At 41.6% G+C, this 17,490-nt stretch overlaps 4 protein-coding genes across 4 annotated transcripts; 1 reads left to right on the forward strand and 3 right to left on the reverse strand.

Moving 5' to 3' along the window:
• Positions 1-4,891: 4,891 nt before the first annotated feature.
• On the reverse strand, positions 4,892-8,875 carry SS1G_01323 (hypothetical protein; the record flags this gene model as incomplete). Its single annotated transcript, XM_001597079.1, has 6 exons — positions 4,892-5,038; positions 5,086-5,219; positions 5,271-8,262; positions 8,355-8,443; positions 8,725-8,755; positions 8,831-8,875. 6 exons carry the CDS (start codon positions 8,873-8,875, stop codon positions 4,892-4,894), a joined length of 3,438 nt encoding a protein of 1,145 aa, XP_001597129.1.
• A 2,112-nt stretch (positions 8,876-10,987) lies between these two features.
• On the forward strand, positions 10,988-12,232 carry SS1G_01324 (predicted protein; the record flags this gene model as incomplete). The annotated part of the gene is made up of 3 exons (XM_001597080.1): positions 10,988-11,036; positions 11,953-12,065; positions 12,134-12,232. 3 exons carry the CDS (start codon positions 10,988-10,990, stop codon positions 12,230-12,232), a joined length of 261 nt encoding a protein of 86 aa, XP_001597130.1.
• Positions 12,233-12,298: 66 nt separating this feature from the next.
• On the reverse strand, positions 12,299-12,460 carry SS1G_01325 (predicted protein; the record flags this gene model as incomplete). The annotated part of the gene is made up of 1 exon (XM_001597081.1): positions 12,299-12,460. One exon carries the CDS (start codon positions 12,458-12,460, stop codon positions 12,299-12,301), a length of 162 nt encoding a protein of 53 aa, XP_001597131.1.
• A 1,165-nt stretch (positions 12,461-13,625) lies between these two features.
• SS1G_01326 (hypothetical protein) lies at positions 13,626-17,042 on the reverse strand (the record flags this gene model as incomplete). Its single annotated transcript, XM_001597082.1, has 4 exons — positions 13,626-15,402; positions 15,455-16,351; positions 16,400-16,518; positions 16,578-17,042. 4 exons carry the CDS (start codon positions 17,040-17,042, stop codon positions 13,626-13,628), a joined length of 3,258 nt encoding a protein of 1,085 aa, XP_001597132.1.
• Positions 17,043-17,490: the final 448 nt, after the last annotated feature.

Raw genomic sequence — 17,490 nt, forward strand, 5'->3', positions numbered from 1 at the left:
TCGCAGGTGGTTTCATCCTGCTCTTAAAACCCTTGGACTACTCCGTATTAAGTCCCATCAAGTCCTCTGAGATGTTTTTATGCTATCCGCGCCACTATACTAACTATACTTCTTTTCAAAATTCTAACAAATTAAAACTCGTCATACAAAACCATTCTTTTTTATAAATGTTTACCATGAATCGAGAATTAAGCATCTCAAATAAATATTCTATCCCAATACTAACCTATCAGCACTTACTATCCACAACTTTTCCCAATTTTTGAAAACTCCACTGCTTTAGATAATACTCAAAAGCTACTCCTCTGCAGCTTTTATCTTCATACTCTTGCCATTTTTTACCACAAAACAACAACCCGCCAATATCGAAGTCTGGACATAGGCGCCATGTCGGAATATTCGTGGAAGTAAGGATAGAAATCCAGCTATCGTTGAGCAGGATGCGTATAAGAAAAGGAAATGCAGAGAAGAAAAATTATTCCAAAATTTCCGCGATGAGCCTCGATGATACTGGGGACGAAAATGCTGATTAAGCGGTTACAAGCGCCTGAGGCAATAGGAAATGAGATGATTCTCCAAGATGTGATTAATTAATGCTTATTTAATAAGTACAGAGATCTAGACGAAGGATTTCAGTTCTATGGAAGTAGGTAGATATTCTATTAAAAAGTCGGGGGTTCTATACGAACTGAGCCCGTATTGAATAGCTGGCGTAGAGGTAGATATGTATAAAATATCATCGATATATTCCCGCTGATCAAGTTACTGTGAATGGGTATTATAATTTCTTTTTATGGAAGGTCTGTCCCGAGATTCAAAAGTATCTCTTCTACAAGAACTAACCCTTCAAGGATTTATACCTCATTCAAATTCAAGCAATTCATAGACCAAGAACAAATAACTACAGATTCCTACGATACTTGTAAATCCACAAACATAACTTGACTCAAAAACATTGTATTCTTAGCACCTTTAGCTTCCAAGATTTTTATAAGTTTCGTCGAATATCAATTACTGTCTGATCACAAGTAGATGAATTCGAAGCCATTGATGAGGTTATCAAGACAGAAGAAAAAAGGTCGACCGAAAAAACCTCGAACCAATAAAACGAGCCAGGTTAAAGATCTTGTTGGAATTATAGATTCTACTTTTATGAAAATATAACCAAAAAGTTAATTGAGAATTTATATTAAGAAGATTATGATTGATTTGAAGAGAAAGTAATAGATGGATGGATGAATATTAGTAACGAAAAACGATTATTTATAAAATTACTATATAATAAAAGATATATACTGTTACGCCGGGTAACAAGAAGACGCTCACATGCTACCAATATCATGTGACTGACTCAGTGAGGATCAGCAAGCTCAGTACTGAGCCATACTGATCCTATTGATCAGCTAGAACACGAAGGTCTATATAATCAAGATGGATTTCCTTTGTATAGAGCTTCGTGCTCAAGATCAATCATTTAGTATACTCTACTATTAGTTACGAATTGCATTATTGTCATTACTTTAAGTCCCTGTTTGACACCTAGTTATAAACCACCTCGAGAGCCTGGAGCACTTCCACGTGATCTAGACGGCAAACCTCGTAACATATACAAACATAAAAAAAAACTAAAAAGAAATCCAAATAAAAAGTTCTTGCTGGACTCAAAAGAAACTTACAAATTAAATTAATTTTACTAAATATTCCAATAAATATACAATTATGTTAAAGTGAATGGTTCCTGCGTAGCACGTGCACAGGGCACTAGTCCTGTTAGGACTAGATTGAGAAGCTCTCTTACAGAGAGCTTCGCACTTCCGTAGAACTTAGAAGAGAGATTAACCTACTAGACCAATATTACCTCAGTTCTGCCCTATCAGCTTCCCACTATTCCCTGTGTGAGGTCATTCCTTTTAACAAATTAATTAATTAATTAATCAATTATATTTCTCAAAAATAAGATAAATAAAAGAAAAATCACCTTCACAAATCTCCCTGTGACCAAAAGGGTATTTATAGACCAGCAATTGTATCTAACTTAGAATCTACAGGTGAAGAGCACCTGTAGGTAGGGATAGCTACTCTATATATACACAAATGAATAGCCTAGCCGCAATAGCTAGGCAAAAAGAAGTCATTGTAACGATACTGTACTGGAGGCAGCGGCTGCCTAAGGTTTCGTCGGATTGGTAGTTGTGGGTTAAGGCTTTATCAATGGTATTCACCTGGAAGTGAATTCGTTACTAGATCAAGTAGAATGTAGGAAAACTAATTGATAACTAAGTTGAGCACGAAGCTCCTATACTATGAAAATAATGAATGTTTATATACTGGTCCTTTCCAGGAGCCTGGAGGAGCCTATGCTCCTAGAGGCTCCATCACGTGATCCCTACTTGTCCGACGTGATGGTGAATCGTGACAGTCATATTTATCCCTTCAATGATCTTACTTTACCGATAACCATTGATACCTAGTACTTGTCCGGATCTGATCCTTAGACCACCTAAATCGTATACTAATCCCCGAGTAATCGTATCATGTGTGGACATGGTTAATGTACCTGAGGTTTCTTATATAATAAGGGTGAGAGGAAAGCAGGGGTTTCCGTCACACTCCCCCACATTTCGCATCCCCTGTAAAATCATCAGAATATAAAATTCCTCAGACTATAAGTCTTCAAATCCGCACTAGAAGACTAAAAGATTAAAAAGCTGAAAGAATTATATAATATAATATAATATGTTAAAAGGAATGACCTTACACAGGGAATAGTGGGAAGCTGATAGGGCAGAACTGAGGCTATATTGGTCTTGTATATTAATCACTCACTATCTAAGTTCTAGTGAAGTGCAATGTTACGAGGGTTGCCGTCTAGATCACGTGGAAGTGCTCTAGGCTCTCGAGGTGGTTTATAACTAGGTGTCAAGCAGGGACTTAAAGTAATGACAATAATGCAATTCATAACTAATAGTAGAGTATACTAAATGATTGATCTTGAGCACGAAGCTCTATACAAAGGAAATCCATCTTGATTATATAGACCTTCATGCCTATGGCTAATCAGGACCGCGCAGCGGTCCATAACGTGACTTAAACACGTGTTACGAGGTTTGCCGTCTAGATCACGTGGAAGTGCTCCAGGCTCTCGAGGTGGTTTATAACTAGGCGTCAAGCAGGGACTTAAGTAATGACAATAATGATATGCAATTCGTAACTAATAGTAGAGTATACTAAATGATTGATCTTGAGCACAAAGCTCTATACAAAGGGAATCCATCTTGATTATATAGACCTTCATGCCTATGGCTAGTCAGGACCGCTGCGCGGTCCTGGACAGCCAACGTTCCTGGACAGCCAGCGTTCCTCAGCGGTCCATAACGTGACTTTAATCACGTTACCTTGGTTTAGTCATGTGACGCGGCATAGAAGATAGCCGTTGTAACAAATATAATAGAATATAATATAATATAATATAATAGTAAAGTATTCTTCTTCTTTCTCCCTTGCACTAAGCGAATCTCTCGCTTAACCTTAATCATGATCTTAACCTTAACCTTGACTTATGTATAAAGCATTACGCTTAGACTCATTCTCCTCCCCATCTACAGCACCCTATTTCTTTTTACTTTTCAGATCTATATCTATATCTCTTTCCATAATATAAATCATACACACTGAACCTCACACTCAAACTCAACCTCATCCCATTGTTACGATAGTAACAACTGACTAATTAGGGGAGAGCTTGGGCCTTGTGCAAAAGCGATCAGATTTCATCGAATTAATATGTGATCTGGGTCACTTTAGGATCATATGCGCACGCACTGTCAGAAAACACGTGACTTGGAGCTTTTGGAGCTTGAGGATCCAAAAGGATCCAATGGAGCCTTTGGAGCTTAGGATCCAAAAGGATCCAAGGGAGCATGAATATCTATATATTCAGTATGGATTTCCTTTGTATAGCGCTTTGTGCTCAAGATCAATCATTTAGTATACTCTACTATTAGTTACGAATTGTATATCATCATTGCCCTTACTTAAGTCCCTGCTTGAAGCCTAGTTATAAACCACCTCGAGAGCCTAGAGCACTTCCACGTGATCTAGACGGCAAACCTCGTAACACCCATCTCATCCCATCTCATCCCATCTCACACCCAGCCATAGATAAACTCACTTATATAAACTCACATCCTCCCAGCAACCCCATCTCAAATCCATTTATAAAAACACGAAAGAATATCAATCAGTTCAATGAAAACAGAGTATTTAATTTACTTAATGAAAAACCCACACTCACTAATAAAACACACAACACACAACACATAATCTAAACCATAACCTCTCAACATTCAAACATCTAGCTCCAATTGAATAATTAATCCCAATTAAATTACTACAAATCCCTCACTATCTTCAACTAGACTCACCACTCACTCATCATCAACTAAACTAAACTAGACTAAACTAAACTAAACCAAACCAAACCAAACCAAACCTACTTCAACCTCCAAGAAGAAGAAAAGACAAATAAGTCATACTTCCGAAATCCTCACCCATCAAATATCAAATCGGAGCAAATCATCAATAAGACACAAGCAAGCAAGCAAACTAGGTACTCAAAAAAAAAGACGACATTAAAATGTAAATATTTCTTTCTAATCGACTTATTTGTCAATCAAAAAAAGATCTGACTATCATTCATTCGCTTTCCAGAACTAACGCCCTACCCATCACCTGTGCTAAACATGATGCAAAAAAGGATATACATCTCCACGCTTTCTGCGCATCCGACGCTCCAAATAAAACATAAAATAAAAAGAAAAGACTAAAAAGTTTCTTTATCATTCAAAAATTGTAAGGTCATCGAGGATTCGTGGTAAAAGTATAAGGTTCTCTAAGCGCTGGCAAATATATCGTAACTGTTCTCGATAACAAATTGAACGGCTTGATTCTTGGCGTGCATATCTGTCATCTCACGATCTATGCTGTGATCTCGCATAATCGTCGGCGCAAAAACTACTGCCAGATTCTTGGGTGTCATCTGTAACATATTAGTATATAAGAATCATTGTGTACAAATGAACATACCAAATTCTCGCTTTCTCGCTTTGCGACACGCACAAGATGGAAGATCAAAAATTCAAGACAATCACGATGCTTGGGAGGTAGCATATTGACTGTGTTTCGTAGATGTGCGCAACGTTCTGCGTTATCTTCAATGGCTGTAGTTGCATTAGCGAATAGTGTTCAACAAGGCAAAGGATTGAGCTTACAAATTGATTCTAAAACGCGATCATAGACATCAAAGGTTAAAAGTGGTACGGGTAGCTTCCTGAAATATTGCTTCAAGACACTCGTAACCGCGGTAATATCAAGATCAGGATCCGATATGTCATAATCTTCAGTTCTATCAAATCCCTCTTTGATGAGGTTGACTTGACCAGTACCTCCAGTTTTTCGATAGATACCCTCAATGTCCATTCCACGCAACTCAACTTCCTCAATGCAACGAGTAACCACGCTTGGAATTTGTCGACGCTCATAATCAGCTCTTTCAACGAGATCAGAGCCAAACAAGATTGACGGACTTTCAGCGGCAAGAATATTACCACTAGACATCGACTTCGACATTGTTTGTGTTTTCTTGAATAAACCAAAACCCTGTCGGGAGGGATCATTCGATATGGATCTGGGTAAGTTTGATCCAGATGCATTTGGTGCGGGAGATTGCACCTGCTCCATGGTCATATTGTAAGGCATACCGATGCTATCACCAAATTGACCTGGCCATTGATGCATGCCTCGCTCTGGTCCACTTGAGAAAGCGCCTTTGAAGCCTTTAGTGACCCCCTTAGCAACAGTTTGGCCACCCTTCTTCCAATTGAACTTCTTTGCCTGACCCTTGCGAATGTTGACGACATGAGGAGCTGATAGTAGTGTAGCTGGCTCCATACTTGGGTCCTGTTCCATTGCATGTGGATAGCTATGAATTGAACTATTGTAGGCTGTGCTGCTGCTTTCAGATGGGCGGAGACTTGCATTATCTAGATGAACGGAAACGTTAGATTTATCCTTATTGTGGTGAGTGTAGATTCCCAGACCGTTCATTGGTGGCCTTGGGCTCTCCATACTGGTATTCGCCGACTTGAAGCGTTCCTGAATCTGGTGTGTAAGATCATTATTCATATCTGCAAGTTGTGCATTTTTGGATGACAATTGCTCAAACTCAACCAAGGCTCTATCACGATCGGCGATAGCTTGATTCTTTTCTTCTAAAAGTTCATCTCGCTCTTCAAAAAGCTGTTCAATTGAGGTAGACATTGATTGTTTAAGGCGATCAAGCTTTTGGACGAATTCTTTGATAGCAGAATCTTCCAGCTCAGCTATGTCAAGTGGTTGTTTCGAACCTTTCGCACGTTCCACATAACCAGCCAAAACCTCCAATTGGCGAATCATAAGCTCCGTTTGAGAATCTAGGACCGAGACAGTTTTTCGCTTCTCGATGAGCTTTTTGTTTAGTGTTTTCAAATCTTTCTCATTAACAAATTGCCTTTCAAGTTCTGCTACCCTTTGTTCAGAATTTCGAAGTTGTCTCCTTAACAAAGCAGGATCATCCGCAGGGTTTGGTGAGTTTATAGAGATTGGGCTACTGATATCTCGAGGTCCGCTAGTGTCCTCAATGATGGGTGTTTTTGGCCATCGTGGAGAATTAGGAGTGCGCGCAGTTGTTTCGCTTACGCTGCGGCCATGGCCACGAGCAGAATTGCTTGCTTCATTACTTGTGTTCCGAACGTGCCGTACGGCGTTGGAAACCCTTCGAATTATAGATTGTGAGCCTTCATCATTACCAAATATTCGAGCCATATCTTCATCCATGGTGAGATCAGCCCCAGCACTCCACCTGGGTAAGTTGGGAGACGAAGTTGCACCATTTGAGCCCGCCGACGGCGGCGCGGGCGGTGCTCTTGGGGTCATGTATGTATCACTTAGCTGTTGTTTTGGGATAGAAGGTCGTGTTGGTCGATTTGGAGGTGTCATATCATCAATAGGTGACTGTAGCAGGGGACCAGAGATTGATTTGCCATTCACGGTTGGGGTTTGAGCTACCCCTTCTGAAGAGGATTCCGTGGATGGAGAGGTATCTGTTCCAGAAGATAAGCTCATTGTACTGACGTTGCTTCTCACTTGTCCTGAGGTTAGTTCCTTACGGGGGATGGATCTTTTGGAGCTTCCAGAATCGACCCTTGTAATGGTAGAATTTTCCGTGTCCCTTGATCGCGATTCCTGTGAAGATTTGGAGGTGAGTTGATCCGCAGCCAATAACGTTTTGGGGGACTCCATTCTTGCCGCGCTGCTGTCTTTCCTGGGAGGTAGGTTAGATACAGCAGATTTTGAAGAGTTGCTCTCGCTGCCAGTGTAATCTGATTGCGAGTCGTTTCTCGTTGGCACAGCCCGTTTTCCCTTGGGCACATCTCCCAATCTAAAATTTTCACTTGGAGATTGTGTCTTTCCATCTTGGGCATCACCAATCGGTGAGGTTGCATGTTGCAGTAAAGTATCATCACCGGCAGAAGGCGACGATTCTTTAACGGGCGTTCCTGTGCCATTTGCCGCCCTGCGTATGCTTTCCTTGATCTGTGCTAACTGTTCCTCGGATGGTTGCTGACTCTTCTCTTGAAATGCAATGTGCGGTGTCGAAGCCAAGCTCACATCCCTCGAATCCCTTGATCGTCTCGGTGGCTGTAGATCAGTTTGACTTCGTCTATTTTCTTTTGAGCCAAAGTAATCTCGATCTGGTGCTTGGTTCTCTTTAGCTTTCTTTGCGTCCCATGATGTCGACGCTGATCTTGGTGTCAAGGATGGCGCAGGGCTTGGATCCAATGCGAGAGGTATGAAAAAGCTCTCTCCATCACCATTTCCAAGCTCCGACATTTGTGAAATTCCTGAATATCTATTGTTCCGGTAGGTCGTCGTTGGAAGCGTTAATCCATCTCGGCCTGCGGTATCGGTGGATGCTCGATGAGAGGACGTATCATCGCGAGGTATTCGAGAACTGCTCCTAGATGATGAGTCTGTACGAGGATATGTTGGCCGCGGCCTGGGGGATAATTCTGTAGGGTTGTCCGCGTTGTGGGGGTCCGAAATCTCACGTTCAGGAGAGAAGGCGCTTTGTGGAACTGCGTTCGGTGGTAGGGCAGGTAGTGATTTGTCAACTAGCATGGGAGATTGATCATCTTTTTTCTTCGCATTCGCGGCAGCCCTTGACTTTTTACGTCTCCTAGCCATTAGTGATTCGTGACAGCTCATACAAAAAATTCCTTGTGATGTGCGGGCATAGCGAAGGTTTTCGATCTTACGTTTGCAGTTCCTGCATCGAAAGCATGTTGCACAAAATGCTTGGTCACCGGTGAGGATAGCAAGGTCTTCAATTTTGTTATTGCAAGCACTGCAGCTGTAAGTGCAATTATTGCAGATAAGGGATCCGTCACCCAGGAGTAACAAATTCGCATCGGAATCCAGGAGGGTTCCGCAGGTATTGCATCGGAAGCAATTTAAATGCCATCGATTGCCAGCTACAGGTTCGTTAGAATTGTTGAATTTTGAAATTAGAGGGTTCATCTCATTGATTTCCTGGATGTTCAATGTACAACTCGAGGCTCAAATCAAATAAAGTAACGTAGCGCATAGGATAGAAATCGATGGGTGGAATTCTTTTTCAGAACTTACCAAGTTCGAAGGCTTTTCCCTCCTCGAGGATCTGTGCAAAAAAAAAAATTCACTTTTTAGTGGCAGATTCGTAAAACTTCTTGGTAGATTGGACGGGAACACTCACATCACCACATCCTTTACACGGATATGCCACATCGTCACCCTCCATAGGGGACTCCAGATATGTACTATTGTCCGGCGATTCCATCTCTCCCAGTGTATACGGGACCTCGAAAGGAACCCTTTGTCAAGCTTCTATTTCTGCAGATGCACTTCCTCCTCGAGTATCACGGACAGGAGATCAAAGCTGAACATGAATTGGCAGATGCGATCCCTCGACGTTGAAAGTTTGTCGTGTCGGGATATGTTTCCAAAGCAGAAGCGCACGGTCGGTAGGAGCTTCGAGAATTGTGTACGGAGGTAACAGTATGCAAGTTCGCAAGGGGAAAAAGAAACTAGTGAGAATAGACGATCATTAAAGAAACGGTTCCTGGAGGCTTGATTCGCGAAGTTGGTTGAGGGTCAAATGAGGGTCAATGAGGGTCAAATTGGGTGGAGAAAAAGGGTTGAAGGGTTAACGTTGATTGTTTTGAGAACAGACAAGTGAGAGAATAAATGTCGCAATTGTAGGGGAAAAGAATGAGGGATGAATGAAGAATGAGAAAGAGAATCCACCGTTGTCAACTAGCAGTAAAGATGGATGCGATGCGATGAGATGGGATGTGATGCGATTCGATTCGACTCGACTCGACTCGACTCGAATTGATCTGATTTGATCTTTTAAGACTTTTTTTCTTCAGCCTGCTGTTAAAATGTATTTATTTATTAATCAATAATCGGGTTGGTACCTGTACCAACATGAGAAGAGGAACTAGGGTGAAGTAGGAATGAAGAAGGCTAGACTAGTACTTTAGTGAAAGAAGTCTACTCCGTATGCCAAACGGTGTGATCCACCCCGCGGTCGTAGTGTAATGTTTTTGTGAATCTGGTTGGGTGCATTCGTGCGTACCCTTGAGGAAGTTGAGTGGTCTAGATATTCGATTCGATATCCCTTGATGTGAGATGTGAGATGAGGTAAACCCTTGAAGGATTCGATCCGGTACTGCAACTAAAATTGATACAGTAGTAATCAGAAGGCGGGAGGAAAGGCTGATAAAGGCTGATGACCTTTTAGCGACTCAGCATATATATTCTAGAGGGGTCGGCCAGTGGGTGTGTGTGTTTGTGTGTGGGTGTCAGTGAGTTGAAAGTCGTGAGATGAGACAAGACCGAGCCCTTATAAGTCCAAGATAGTGAGTGAGGACTGTTTAACATACCAGACCACTATCATACCCATCCAAAATAGTGAATCAATTGTTTGTAATGGTGACTTTATCCCCGGCATAAATCGGTGGCCATACAGAGTAAGTAGTAAGGTTTGATACAGAGATTATGTTTATATTTACTTGTCATTCAGTGATAGTAGGATCTTACCTATTTACCTATATATCTAGTAATTTAAGGCGTAAATTAGAGATCGCTCCTTCGACTATACCAGACTTCAAGAAACCGCCTAGCCTTACCGCTGGGTTTATATTTTTAATTAATTCCTGATTGCTTATGGTGGTCTATGGAAAATGGAAAATCAATATATTCCATATGCCGTTGTATCTTAGTTCAACAATACCGTGAACCGATTTCATGGGTAGATCAAAGAGGGATGACCATTCGAGATACCAAATTACCAAAGGTTTAATTATCGCTGCAGGGCTGATCTGCAGTTGTTAATGGAGAATATTAGTTATTTTATCTTCGTGCCTCCGTCGGGATATCCCTATTCTCCTTCATGGCGCAAAAGTATTGGGAAGAATCATTACAGTAAGGAATATTGGTATTCCTTCTCCCTTTACCTTGACGATTTGTACATATTGATTCCGATGGACGGGAAGCCTTGTGTACCTCATGTTTTGTTTAAATACCAGGTATATTCTGTACATGATTACCAACTCTTTCGAAACTCAGCCTATAACTATAGAGTACCATCGACCCGACATTTCAATGTTCCAAACATCCCTAGAGTTTGATCGGAGACCAGGAAGGACCCATGGGTACATGGAACCAAGAGAGTGTTTAGCCTACGAGATTCGATTATTCTTGCATGGTGGCACTTTTAGAAGAGTTTCAAATAAAGATCGCAACCAAGGAGATGTCGCAATGAACCTTCAGCCGGGACGCTTTTCATTCGCCTGTTCACTGTGTGTGGCATTCAGAGAAGATGATCGTGGCGATATACACTTCCACAATGTATCCTTCATCTCGTGTTATTTATGCTGTAACCCATGGTTCTTCCAGTAGATAATTATCTTCCATGCTGAGAAGCGTGCTCAAAGATACTAAAGAGGTGATGGATACATACCTATAAAATGATGAGATCAGATCGTGTATGTCCGGGTTAGGATACTGATATTGATATCCGTTCGTGAAATCACCGATATGGCTAGCTACTTATTTGCCCACCAATTCCCAAGAATCTGGAGATGACATGGTATTTCTTCGTATTACAAGATTATTACCATGCACTCTATGCACTCAAAGCCAAAAAGAGAATTCCTTCATTGTACGAAACTTTATAAAGAAGTTTGAAATTTGTTATTGTTGTAAATACGAGTGTAGTAAAAAGCAGTTATTAAGTTCAGGCTAGAGCAGATCGATCCACTGAAAATTACGGAGTATCAAACGTCTATGTTGTACCTTAGGGCCTTAGCACTGTACCTCCAGAGTCAAAACCTCTATCTCTCCTGCGTCTCTCCAATGACTACACCATATCAATACCATCCTCCGTACCTAGGTACATCATTCACTCAAGCTCCATCCCACAAAACCACGAACGACGCTTAACCTCACTGAAACATCCACGCATCCACATCCACATCCCCAGTTTGACCAAAACCCCTTGGATTCGAAACTTTACCTCGAACCTCCTAACCCCCCAAGTTAGACAGATATGCAATTTACGTAGCCGACCAGGGTGGGTACAAAAGAGTTCATCAGATGAATGAAACATACCTACCTAGTAATTAAGAACTTACTATTTAGGTAAACCGTCCATGTACTCCGTATCTACCTGGACCATCCCATCCTAAATTATACAATTAAGAACCTACAGAGTACTTCGTTAGAGCCAACTCGGTAATGCCGCTATCTATCTATATCCTAAACACATCACACATCGTTTCAGCAAGAAAATAATGAACAATCCTCCTTGAGGAAACGCCTGGATTTTGATTCCCAGGGCGCCACAGAGTCAAAGACCCAGTGCAAACTGGCGTTTACGAAATGGAACCGCCTTCGATAGCCTATCAATCACTGCCCCACTTACAGTATGATAAAAATACTAGAATTAGATTCTATGTAGCAATAATGATATTCTAATACTCTTTTTCTCTAGGGAAAGAGGCAGTACAAAGTATTCAAAACCAACATCTACATCATCATCCCATCTTCTTCCAATACCCAGAAGAAATTAATTGTGGCGAGAAAATCATAAGCATAGAATTCCGTTCTAGACCTTTGGCGAGATTTCGCTGATGCAGATTACGATTTATCCAGCCATTCATGCAGCCGATGTACCGTGTACCGCGGCCTGTTCGTTGGTTGGAAAGCAAGGGATATCTAGGGTATCACGTGGGAGAAAGGTATCAACAGCCCCTTCTTGAACGCTGATGGATGCCAAATTTAAGAGAAGCGTAAGTTGTAGAGTTGTTGTAGGGTTCATTGTAGGTATGTTTTCTATGCTTAAAACCAAGTCTTGTATGCTAAAAGCACTCACTGTAAGCATCATATCGAAACAAGATATTACCAGTAAACATTTACCTTTCGCCTCAATGCTACTTACTCATAAATCAGCAGCTTCCCAACAAAACTAATTGATCATCCGTAATAAACAGCCCGCCCTCATAACCAAGCCATACCATACCATCTTCATTAACAAGACAAAATCATCTATTATACTCCGTATCTACTAATCAACCATTATAACTCTCATCATTCCATTCCATCCCATATCCCCTACCATACTCATACTCACACTCCCTATACAAGACCCAAGACCCAAACCCCAAAACCCAAAACCCAACCAACACATCAACACCCAGTGTAACACAACCTACCTACCTACCTACCTACAGTAGCTAGATACCACAAAATTAAGTATACGCATCATCTAGTATCAAATAGTAGCCCTATTACATCATACATCTACTACAAATCATAAACTAAATTGATACACATATATACATATATCTATCGATAATAAACAATCCTCTCATTCGCAACTCCTTCTACTTTTCCAGCCCTACCTAATTATAAATCCAATAAATGAATCTTCATCTTTTAAATTCCTAACTGATTTACCTAGTATTAATTGGAAAATTATTTTATTTCATTTAATCAATTTATTCATTCATTTAATCCCACCATCAGGTGCACCTACCTACCTGTCCCCCTCAGCTCGATATTCATTTATAAATAACAAATAAAATGTACTATCAAAGAAGCGAAGAATATTCAAAAAGACCTCAAATCATCAACGGTAATAGTGTGTGATCATTGGAAATGCACAAATAAAGCCGCATAAATATAATCAGATCAAAACATTACAAGATATAAATGTACTCAACCGAAACCTCAACGCCTATGGCAATAACCAGAAATATGTAAAGGTGCACTGCACAACGCCTTTTACTCCCCTCCCTTTTTGCTCGCTACACTCCAGAGAATCCATCATACCGACCAAAAAATATCCCAAAATATTCTGTCAAAATAGATAACCTTGGGATCTTACAGACCTTTCGCATCCACTCCACTAAAACATCAGCACCACATGGCCTCTGCATTTTTTGCACATCACTCTAAACCCCACTCTCCTGATCATTTTCTCTTCAATTTCCCATCTCCAATTCCCTTTGCCTCTTGACAATATAATATGTAATCAAACTCTTAGGATCCCCACTCACTCTTCCACCAATTCCACTCCAAAATCTAGCCTCTCCGATTCGTGCATGGGTACTCACACAGAGTACCACAGCATCCAATCTCACTCCGCTTTCCTTGCTCTCAAGACACTTTGCTGCTAACGCCAAGATACTATCGATCTCCGCATCGTCCAATTCAACCTCCGATTTGACATCTAGTGTCTGCTTGAGTATGTGTAATCCCATACTTAATTTTCGGCATCCTTCTAATGACATTTCCTCGTCAGAGAGAGATCTTAGAATAGTACTGATGGTGTCTTTGGGGTTGGCGAGTGTAACAAGCTCGTCAGCGAGAAGTTCGAGGCCACTGACAATGTGAGTGCGTGCATCATAGCAAGAGCGGGTGACGAGGATAGAATGGAAGCCTTTTGCGATATGTGGTCGGAAATATTCTCGGTAATTCTTGTACAAGACTTTGATTGTCGCTAGTATTTGTGCTTTGACGTCCTGCACTTTCGCAGGTGAGAGGTTTGTTAATGGTTCTTCGAGATATTCGAAGAGACCCATCACAAGAGCAGGGAACCTGCCATCTCCCCATACGGCTTTGTTATCTTTGATCATTGTTTGAAGTTTGCGGAAACCGTGGACATCTAGAGTTTTGCCTCTGATTTTGGCGATGCCACTGTCGAGTAGCTTTGTGGTCTGCTTAAGCTTGTCAGGAGACATTGGTGGATTCTTAATTCCTTCGCCATCGAGTTCGCCTATACTATTCCTTGACAGATTCATAGCATCTTCATTGACAGGTACTTCTTCTAGAACGGATGCAGTAACTGTGGGTCTAGGAGTAGTTGTGTCATCTGTGCTCGAGAATGGATCCTCATAAACTTTCATTGGCTGATTGACAGGAGCTTTGATTTCTTCTCTGTTAGATGAGTCAAAGACCTGGTGACTTTTCTCAGATTGGATCCGCTCTAATCCTGTAATGGTGGGAACAACCATAGTAAAATCTTCATCTGCTCGTGTGGGACTAGATAGAGGTGCCCCAGGTACTGATTTAGTTCTTGTCCTAACAGGGCTACTAATATGCGGAGAAGCAGCAAGCCTTGGAGAGGCCGTTGTAACCTTTCCAGGTACAGTTTTTGCAGGGCTTGTATATGTGGATTGAGTTGGCTGACTAGATTGTGTTGGATGACTAGTATGGCTTGTGTTAGGTCTGGGTACCGGAGCCCTTCTAGCTTGGGGAGAACTGGTAGCAACGGGAGTTTTGGATCTTGGTGGTCTTGCGGTTGTAGATGACGAAGGACTGGCATTTGCTTCGCTGGAAGCTTGGTTAGTTCTTCTTACAGAATATGGGCCAGCAGTTGCAGGCCTAGGAGCGAGTTCTGGTCTCTTGGATTTACTTGGTCGCATGGGTGCGACAGAAAGACCACCCCGAGATGCATTAGCTTCTAGATATGGTCGTGTGGGAGCTGCTTCTGAAGATGATTTAGTTGGCACGGTCCTCGTCGGAGAAAACGTTGACATTGCAGAACCAGGACGAGAAGGAATATTCTTGTTGGCCATTTGTGCCTTTTTCTGGGCCAGCATGGTCTCCCTCAAAGAAGGTCTAGGAGGTCCCGTACTGCTCTTAGAGAAACCAAGGCCTGGCCTGGTGCTGACTGCCGCTGCCTTCTTTGGAGCATTAGGATTGTCTGCAGAATTTTCTAATAATCTCTTCTGAGTGGGTTCTAGGTCCTCGATGATTCTAAAAATTGTTAACTATCAGTAAACCCCAGGAGGAACGCTTGTGCCCTTACATTTCAGCTCTTGCTGGCCAGATCTGAGCAAAAGTCCAATAGGTTGATCTCATATTCTCACGAACACCAGGATTTGCGTCGGCTAAACCTTTCTTTAGACATTTTTCTATTAGTTCCAAGCCTCCGCTGTGTTCAACGTGACTCTTGTGTTGCGCCTCCTTCTTTAGCAAGGTTTTGAGCCAGCCTGTGGCATATGTTCTGGGCTGAACATTTTTATCTTGGCATGCAAGCCAAATATGCTGCATAATTCGATGATTATAGGTGACACCACTAATAATAATATCAACAGTGGCATTTCCATTCTGCGAACTGATCTTCTTGGTACCACCACATAGCTTGATGAGGTTTTGTAACAGAATTTCGACCATAGGATCCAGTCCAGGTCCAGCAGTTCTAGCAACCTCTTGGACGAGACTGCACCCTTCTTTGGAGAGACTTGTTCTCAGTGAGTTAACAGCTTTTAAAATACCATCAAGGAGGCTCTTGATACCAGCAAGGAAAGCATCGTGATAGTCGCTTGGGGCATTTCCGGCGTTCAGTCTCCGTAATTTTGTACAACTTTGTTCTCTCTTTAACCAATTAGCTTCAGACTCCTTGTCCTGAAACCATTGCTGCATTTCCTGAAAGGTTTCCTCTAGTTCTCTCTGTGTATTCACATATGCAGGTTCCACTTGCTCCACCCTGACTTCTGGTGTTGCTGGTCTGGAGATGTTCATGGCAGATGCGCTGGTAGCTAAGGGGTTTCGCATAGGGGCTTCAGGTCTTTCCTGCTCCACAACCACGGGGGGTCCTGCTTGTATAAGTTGACTTGTGATAGCTGATACGATCGCTGGGCGAACATTGAAATTCTTCAATTGCTTTTTGAGATCTGATTTGGCCCCATTTGGAGCATTTCTGCTGCATGTTAGTATACAAGAGTAAAATGATTGATATGAAGAGACTTACTGAAATAAAGTGATGACAGTATTTCTCGCAGTATCTCTTACCATGCCATCGGCATCTTCCAGTAATTCCATTAATGTAGTTACAAAACTTTTGAATGGCATGCCATGCTCTTGGTGCATCTACTCAGTGAAGTCGTTAGAAAATGTAGACAACGCTGCGCAAAACTCGACCCATTTACCTGTACAATCCAATTCATTGAAGTCTCTTTCATTCTTGAGTTTTTTCCGACCAGTCCTGCGTTCTTCACAATTCTTTCTACATCCATCGGCGCATTCTTCCAGAAGGTTGTAAGACATTGCGCAGCAAGCTGTCTATATTTCTCCCTCTGATCACCCATCTTATCATTTATCATGGGCAAAGTCCGTGCAGCCTCTTTCGTGATATATTTTGGTTCCTGACGTGATAACCTGGTGAGGAGATGATTGAGGGTAGAGAATCCAGCGTTGACCAGAGCAGCGTGCTGCGACGACAACGCAATGCGCAAGGCTTCGAATAGCGAAAGGATGCATGGTTCGGGAACATTATGCTGTTTGATACTAGATTTGATGTTGTTAATTTGGTTGACCTTCGCATCTACGGACCCATCAGTTCGCAGTATTGCCAGCAGGTTGGCGACTTGATCTTCGGTGATCTTTTCACCCATGATTGAGGTGGGGTGAATTTGGAGGAAACAGTAAAGATCAATTCTAGGGATACGTATCTATAGATGAAATGTGCTGTCAGTGATTGTGAGAGAGAATGAAGTTATGCAATATGAAATTTGCTTATTTGTCGAAATGAGACTCCGTATGTAGCACAATATTCACATTAAGAAATTATGAAATTTGGAGTCACTTACGAAGATGTTGTACTTTTGTAACTTCAAAATTCCCTCTTGGAGATAATTCTATCGCTTCAAAACAAATTATGGTTGCCCCGGCAGGGGAAGCTACATTTAATTTAATACACTAGTCCGAAAATCCCATTATTAATGTAAATACGATCAGACAGAACCCCTGCATCGACAAAGAAGCCAGTCAGATTGGTAAGAGATATCATTTAATGAACCATTCTTATTGGTCGGACATCCGGACTATGAGAGGATCGTTCTC

This window comes from Sclerotinia sclerotiorum, genomic scaffold (genome assembly GCF_000146945.2).
Source record: "Sclerotinia sclerotiorum 1980 UF-70 scaffold_2 genomic scaffold, whole genome shotgun sequence".
Lineage (NCBI taxonomy): Eukaryota > Fungi > Ascomycota > Leotiomycetes > Helotiales > Sclerotiniaceae > Sclerotinia > Sclerotinia sclerotiorum.